Here is an 8,376-nt window from a genome sequence, read left to right as displayed (position 1 = left end):
TTTTCCTTTTTAAAATCTCTTTTTAGTAACAGTGGGAATGATGCTGATGATGGTAATATGAATCCAGTCATCAAATCAGCCCCGTTTTCCTGACTTCTGTAGGTCAATGTCAGGAGTCACTGTGTAGCCATCTAAATTCCCTTATTTATCTCAGAAAATGTTATCTCTGATACAAACAAAAAATTGTGGGACCTCCATGAGCTAGACCAGCTACTATCTGAGGCTGCAAAATTTTAAATTGTTACCTGACAAACAAAAGGACAAGCCAAACATGCTGACTGACAGAACTATCACACACAATCACTGTAACCTTGTTCACGAAATCAAAGTTGAAACAGAATGGATTGATAATTCTGTTACCCTATTGGAACTGCAAACAATCTTAAATTTAAGTGCTGAGTTCAAGGATGAGTATTTCATTATTAAACTTCAAGAATCACATTGCTTTGTATGCATCAGATATCACAAAATAAGTAATACTGAAAAGCTAGCGTTTGCTACGTTTTCATACTTTTTGTACCCCTAAAGGCCGAGGAGTTCTGGCCGATTTCAGCAGGTCTGTCCCCTGTGAAGGCGGGAGACAAATGGGAAGTTACGTCGTTGTTCCCAGCACCTGGGCGCATAGTTCCCCCAAAGGTTCTGGGTCACCCCAGTCACATCCTTAGAATGCCAGAGCTGGTAGGTCCAACCCTCCCCTTCTGCAACCGTTGTTAGGAGAAGGACGTCCCAGAAACCCGGTTCTGGTCCAGAGTCCGAGCACCAGTTGCTGCTCAGCATCTGGGGGTTGCTCCTGCCCCGGACGTTTTCCGGGTGTCCCAGACGGCCTGGGTCGCTAGTGCCTCCAGGAGGGCGGAGAATCTCGTCGTTCTGTTAACTGCAGTACCCCCAACACCTAGTTCAATTCTGAGCCAGACAGGGGTTAACCTCTTCTGGTCACTTCGCTGCTTGTTTTTTCCTCTTAACCTCCAAGCTCCTCAAGGCCAAGGCTGGGCGGGAAGGGCTAGTGTTCAAAGTCCGAGCTAAAGTTAGAGAATTTCGGGCTTTGCTGGGAGGCCTCCCTCTGTCAGGAAAGAAGCGGGTGAGCTGCACGGTGACCTCTGGCAGACACCACGGGGCCTTCCCCCTCGGACAGAAACCCCCCGAGAGGGCGCTGAGCCTCGCGTCTGGAGTGAGTAAGCCGGAGCTTGTGGGCGGGGCTTCTCGGGGCCTCCCGCCCGCCGCGCGCTACGGAGACGCGGGGCGCCCCCCGGTGGCAGCCCTGCAGCTCTGTTCGGGGCCGGCGGGGGCGGTGGCGGGGGCGGTGTCGGCGGCGTCGGAGGCGTCGGCGGCGGAAGGGGAGGTGTTGAGCCAGCCGAGCGGCGCGGCCATGGCGGAGCCGGTGCGGGAGGAGCTCTCGGCCCTGGGTGCGATTTTCTGCGGGCCCGACGAGTGGGAAGTGCTGAGTCGCTCAGGTGACTACCCCCGCGCCAGACGGACCGGGCGCCCTCTGCTCCCCACCACCAAGGCTGGGCTCCCCGCCCCGGGCCCACAGTTGGGGGCCGGGGTAGTTGAATGATGGAGTGACACGCCCCGGGACTGGGCGTGTGTGGGAGCAGGCGGGAGAGTGCGGCGACCCCCAAAACGTGAATAGTATTGCGCCCCTGCTCGCTACTCTGCAGTGAACGGAGAACATAATGCTCAGGCTCGTGCGGCCCGTGGACCGGTTCCTGCTTCCCGGGCCGCTCCGCCCACTCGTCCGTCCCACACTCCACTCTCCGTCGCACTCGCACTCGCCCTTCCCCTCCATCCGCCTGGTACCCCCCCCACTCTGCCGTTGCACCCTCTAATTCGCCTGTCTCGCTTCTCAACTCGCTGAGCGCTACGAGCCAGCCGCGCCCTCCTGGAAAGCGTCCCCCCACGCTTTCCCTGGCCGTCCTGTACTTTACCCGTCAGATCTGACCTTGAAAAGAAGTTTCTCCTGACACCCCTAGTTTAAATCCAGCTTCCCCAAATTGAACTACGTGCTTTGTAAGCACCATGCATTATGTCCTTCAGGGTAGCCACCACAGTTTAACTATATGGGTATTTGGTTGTCTCAAGTTGCAAGAGGGCAGGGACCCTGTCCGTTTTGTAATCAAAACTCCAGGAACCTACGACAGTGCCAGGCACGTGGTAGGTATGCAGTAAATGTTTGTTAAATGAATTTTTGAATTCGACCAGTGCTCAGTCAGGACTCTCAGTTTGATTGCTTTTCTCCTGCGTTTTCTAGTCGGCTGAAAGGTGGTTGCCAATTACAGGCTCTTGGGGGCGCATTAATCATTCAACTCATTTATTGAGTCCCCGGGAACGCTGACAAGGTTTCAAAGACACTGACTGCTCAGGTCCTCTAGGAGCTTACAGTCTAGAACGGTTCTTTTGGCTATATTTTCATGATAGTGAAAACTTATTCTCTGCCTGTCTATGGCTTCTGTTAAGTAAAAACCAAAACTTCAGTTTATGAAAAAGTGCAGTGATGCACATAATTTTCAGTTTTCACTTAGCTTTCAAGTACATTATATGAATTTTTTGGCATAAGATTTAAACTTCTATTATGTTTCAGCTACTATTAAAATTGTCCTTCTGACCATAAATTGGTTGACCTTTAAGAAGGTAGTCTAAAATGTTCTGAATGTTGTGAGAAAGCCATCAAGGGTTAGGATCCATTCCTGGTATCTACGTGGTGTGTTATTCACCTACAGAGCAGGAGTTGGCTCCTTTTCATTTATTCTTTCTTGATCACCCGTGTATATACGTTCATTGAGCACTGTTATGTTCTGGGCACTGTGAACCAGTTCATGTGATGAAGCGGCTTTCTTTTCAGTGCCTAGTCTGTCTTGTAGCTTTCTGAAACAGTTGTTTAAAATCCATATGAAAGGATTTACTCACTTTTAGTGTTTTCTCGTCACCTCTCTTCTGATTGGATAGCATTTGTTATTCTTCGTCATCTTACTGTGCTGTCTCTATGGCTCTGTTTATTGATAATTACTTCTGCTTGAGGCAGGCTGTTTGAAGAGATCATCAGTTTTCTTAAATTCCTTTGTTATGGCTCAACTAGGAATATCCTGGGAAAATGAACCTATGATTTCCCATTACACCTGAAAGAGGATGGAGTGGTGGTGGTCTGGGTCATGAGTATGTGGTTGAGCATATGACACTGCTGACGGGTCAGAGAAAACCCAAAAAAGTAAGCATAGAAAGAAAGAAAGCAATTTCTTAATATGAAGAGCACTGTGGACCCTTTATCTGCTGTTAAATTGAGCATGACTTTCAAGCCATGCCTCCTAATTAATTTAATTCAGTGTTCTGGCATCAATAAGTAATTGAATTATAAAAGAATTCAGTGTAACAACTGAGGACATTTTGTTGCTGAAAGGTTCATTGGAGAATAGAACAATTCAGCGATTGAAATTGGGACGTTTGATGTTCACAACTGGGAATTAAGGGTAAGGTAAGGACTTCTTTAATAGACCTCAGTAAATATACAGTGGGCTGCTGGCTACCACTGTCATGGTCACTGTCAGCTTGGGTTGGAGGATATAAGAACATTCTGAACACCAGAACATTCTGAACACCATCAGTTCCTTCCTGGCCTTCCCCTCAAATAAGCTGCTCCTTGTTGCCACTGGAATCAGGTTAACATTGGGTAGGATTGCACTTCTGGTACGAGATAGCCCAGGAAGGCTCAGGCTGCCAACCCTAGGGTCATCTGTGAAGGTCATAAGATTGAAGAGTTTGAATAGTTGGATTCTTTTAGCTGGACTAATTTGTGCTGAGAATTTCAGGGGACTTACATACACTGTGGCCTCTTTGTGATGGTTGTAGAAAGCTCATAAGAGGCATCAGGTGTAACTGTCTCTGATGGGTGCAAGTTATGTAAGCTCCTATTCCTGTCCACTAGGGAGGGCTGTGGGCAGATCAAACCAGGGGTATGCTGCTTCTCCCTGTGCAGTGCAGTCAGGCAGGGTGCCAGGTTTAATGGGGTCACCTACCACAGACCTGATACTTTAAATGCATCTTACGTGATGAGGGGTATTCTTAACTTTATTTTATAAAGAAGATAACAGATGCTCAGGCTGGTTGAGTAACCACCAGGCTCCAGAGTATATGGACTCTTGCATTGCGTCATGCTCCTTAACAGAGATGCAGCCATTGCATCAGGAAAACAGTGCTTGGAGAGCAAGAATGACACTTGTCCAGAAAAAAGAGAGCAAGAAGAGCACCCAGAGCAAAGAAAACGGGGATGACCCCACTATGTTCAGAGTAGTTCTGAAGGGGAGTGTGTGTGCATGCCTGTGTAGGTACCTATGAGGTAGAGGAGATTGGTATTGTTATAAATCTTCATTTTCCTGATGAGGTAATTGAAGGTCACTGATTATATTGCCATAGTTAGTGCTCATTATATGTGGAGTTGTGTTTCTGGAAATCATCTTACAGATAAAGAAGTTGTAAAATGGGAGGTGTGTAAGATTCAATATCATATGATATATTCGCACAGTAGCCTCAGAGTAACTTTTTGTATTCTGCTAACTCTAATGTTCAGATTGGATTGGGCTGTCTTGCAAAATGAATCATGACTGTCACCCACTGACCCCTCTAAATCTGCTCAGCCCTGTTTCCTGCTGATTGTCAGTACTGAGGTCATCTCTAAAAACAAATCACCCTTGAACTTCACTTCTAAAGGATGGGATTGCCACTTTTAGCTTCACTTGTTTTTAGTTTATGTTTTTTTCTGTAACCATGTTAAACATATATAAAAATCCAGCTGTAACATAAAATGAAGCACTGGTGGATGTATACTTGTGGGGAGCCACCTGGGAGCGAGAGGAAAAAATCCTGTGCAGTGAGGTAAGAGAGGGTGTTGGGGGCTTTTTAGTGGTTTTCTGAACAAAGTCTTACCCTGAGGACATATAAAACTGCAGAAAAAAAAAAAAAAGCAAGTATAGGGAAATTCATTTGTATATGGTATATAAATGATTTCTTAACGGGCTCTAAATGAATCTTGAAGAACTCATCCTCTTAAATTTTGTTTACATTTTCCACTATCTTCTGTTATTGGACAGCATTTATTGAATTTCTGTTGCATGTGATTATGAAGTAGGGTGAAGTCTTAAAAATAACGGTATGGAATTTGGGGTTCAGTTCAGTTTCTCTAGTTTGAATTTCTGTTGTTTGGAGTGTGGTTAGGAGCATAATTTCTTTCATGTACTTGTAAGGAAGAATAAGGTTTGAAACTAACCTATTTTAGTTATGAAATTGATATACTTATTTTAAGGTACAATGATTTATTAGAAAAAAAACAAAAAAATCCAAACTAGGGAATATGTATGCAAGCTTCAACCAGAGGTAAGACTTACATCTTTTGGTAGGATCTTTAGAATAGATGAAAATAGTCTTGGAACTCATGAAAATTTTAGATTTGTAGGGCAGGCATAAATTTTCTAGGGCATAGATGTTTATTGAGAATGATGAGTTTGTGAGTTAAACTTAATGACTAGAGGTTTTGGTGCCAGGGAAGGCCAGAGATTAGCATTAGATATAGAACACCATTATTTTTCTGTTAATCACTCTGTTTCTAAGCTGTTAATAAACTTAAAGTAGATAGGGACAACCTTGTTTTCTTTTTTTTTAATGGAAAAAAAACCCCCAAATCAGACTGACAGTACATGTGATTACATGAACAATTCTGAGGCAAAAAAGAGCCAGTTTAATTGCATGTACAAACCAAGGCAGATGAGAGATGGAAGGGTAATATACATACTTCTAGAGTTTTAGGGAGAAAATGAGTTTCTAAAAGAATATGTAATTTTATTCCTGCATTAAATATCAGAATGGGGTATGTTGTTGGGATTTTCATTTTCTTACAGAGATAGCGTCATTTTGTGTAATTTCAGCTTGCAGCTCGTGTGTGTGTGTGTGTGTGTGTGTGTGTGTCTATGGAGGGAGTCAAAGAGAAGACCAAGTAGGAAGGTTGTTAATCCTTTCCAATTCTTGATGAAATTAAAGCAGTTTTCCTTCTAAGCTTATAACTAATAATTTCACGGTTTTCTAAGGCAGAAGTCAGGATTTTCTCCTATTGCTTTTCTCTTTGCTGACTAGGGCCAGAAAATCACTAAGAGAGAAGAATGAAAGTTGGTAAGGATTTGAAGAGCTAGCTCAGTAGCCTTTCAAGACATTCTCCCTGGACTGCCTGTTTCTGTCAGTTAGGTCACTGCCCTGGGGAGGAACAGGTGGCTGTTTAGATGGCAGAGATTGGAGAACACTCTAGGTTTCAGGGTTTTTACCAGAAAGGGAGTCTTGCTTGTGGGGAAAAGCTTGCTTTGTGAGTACAGATACTGTGTTAGTTTCTTGTGGCTGCTGTGACAAATAACCACGAATGTGGTGTCTTAGAACAACACATATTTATTCTCTTACAGTTCTGGAGATCAGAAGTCTGAAATCGTTTTCACGGGGCTGTAGTCAAGTTGTCAGCAGGGAGGCACGCTTTGCTCAGAAAACATTAAAAAATGCCATTCCCATGGAGAGTTATCTCCATGGAAATAAACAATATATAAAATACAGGTTTATAGAAATATGTATGTATGTTTATAAGTAAAGACATTTTTAGGTGTAGAAGAGAAGTTGAGGAAGATCACTTTGGCTCTGTCCACTTTTTCATGTTATGAAACTGGATTGACTTAAGAGGACAGGATCTGTGTCTTACCGATTGTTTTCTCTCAGACTAGTACAGTGCCTTGGGCCTAGGAGGTACTCAGTGAATGTTTGTTGAATGATGAATGAAGAGCTTTAAAAGTTATGCCTCCCCCTTGAGAGGGAAAGTGGACCCTCTAGGTGATTTCTGGAGGGTTTATTTAGCCTAGTGGTCACATGTCTGTAGGTCTATTTATAATGCCCATTTTATCTAGTGAAATGCAGTGATCTAACTGACATCTAGGGAGCCTACTTTAATAATAAAATATTTTTTACAAAGGATAAGTAACAGGATAGAAGAAAGAAGGGTTTTGAGAAACTGGCGATGGATTTTAGAGGAATGTACTAAGTTGTTTGGAAAATCTTCCTTTATGCAGCATATATTTTACTTATGTAATACAAATTTAAGTTATATCACTTTAATATGATCTTTTTTTAAAAATAAACTTGTTTATTTTATTTATTTATTTTTGGCTGCTTTGGATCTTCGTTGCTGCGCACGGGTTTTCCTAGTTGCGGTGAGCGGGGGCTACTCTTCGTTGCGGTGCACGGGTTTCTCATTGCGGTGGCTTCTCTTGTTGCAGAGCACAGACTCTAGGCACACGGGCTTCAGTAGTTGTGGCACACGGGCTCAGTAGTTGCGGCTCGCGGGCTCTAGAGCTCAGGCTCAGTAGTTGTGGTGTGCAGGCTTAGTTGGTCCACAGCATGTGGGACCTTCCCGGACCAGGGCTCGAACCCATGTCCCCTGCATTGGCAGGTGGATTCTTAACCCCTGCGCCACCAGGGAAGTCCTAATATGATGTTTATAATGGTTACTGCCTGGGTTTCGGGGTGGTGTCCTAAAACGGCAGTGCTTTGCAGCTGATACTGAAGATTCTATTAAAGAAAAACCTGGTGTAATGGATGTGTTTGGTCCTGTATGAATCCATGTCTGTAACAACAGCTTCTGTATAAATGGAATTGAATGGCTAGAGAGCCATTTTAATGTTCTGTTAGGTTCTTTAAAATGGGAATGCACTCAGGTTTCCATTGTTGAGGGTGTTGAGCAGCGATCCAGGTATGAAAATTAGAACAATCTGACTGCCTGTCTTGTGAAGGAGAATGAAACAAGGGCTGTGGAGAAAGAAGTAGGGTAGACGGAGGCAAGTTAGCTTCAAAGAGCCTCGTCAGCACCCAGTTCGGTTCTACTCTGCTCTTCTGATCTGTGTGCTTCTGCCCCCTGCAGAATGAATCAGCCTGACGTTTTATCAACTTTTGAAAAGTGGGGTGAAGTGGTGTGGAACACATCAGAGGGGTGAAGTGGAGCAAATCTGAAAGAGAGCAGAGTGTTTCATCTCGTATCCTGTGTGCGCTTTCCCCTTTCCCCCTCCTCCTTATGGAGCCAGAAACAGCTGAACTGATGTCTGCCCAATTTTAGTTCCTCCCGCTGCCTTCATGTTACACTGATACGAATATATTTGAAGTGAGAAAGAGCGGGTCCAGGCAGTTACTGTGTATGCACAGTCATGGTTTTCTCTGTACCCCTGCAACCACACGGGATCCAGTATTTGGTTTGATTCAGACTCACTGCAACATGACTTTCACCGGATTTAGTGTATAACTTTTAAACTAATCACTGATTTTATAAATACACAATACTGTTTCTTTGAATGTTCATATGAGTTTATTAGG

General features: G+C 44.1%; 1 protein-coding gene across 19 annotated transcripts in view; it reads left to right on the top strand.

The window, feature by feature from the left end:
• Positions 1–1,351: 1,351 nt before the first annotated feature.
• The window catches only part of RWDD3 (RWD domain containing 3), an 88,038-nt gene continuing 81,013 nt past the window's right edge, over positions 1,352–8,376 (top strand). For 16 of the 19 annotated variants that reach the window (XR_008617187.1, XR_003679563.1, XR_008617186.1 and 13 more), the window contains exon 1: positions 1,460–2,151. Coding sequence is in view for 7 of the 19 variants with exons in the window: in XM_028489098.1 (XP_028344899.1) it covers positions 2,058–2,151 (94 nt within the window). In the remaining 12 variants the exon portion in view is untranslated. The other 3 variants (XM_007116136.3, XM_055084442.1, XM_028489102.1) reach the window with 1 other exon arrangement.

This window comes from Physeter macrocephalus, chromosome 4, assembly GCF_002837175.3.
Source record: "Physeter macrocephalus isolate SW-GA chromosome 4, ASM283717v5, whole genome shotgun sequence".
Taxonomy (NCBI): Eukaryota; Metazoa; Chordata; class Mammalia; order Artiodactyla; family Physeteridae; genus Physeter; species Physeter macrocephalus.
This window is presented reverse-complemented; position numbering and strand designations above follow the sequence as displayed.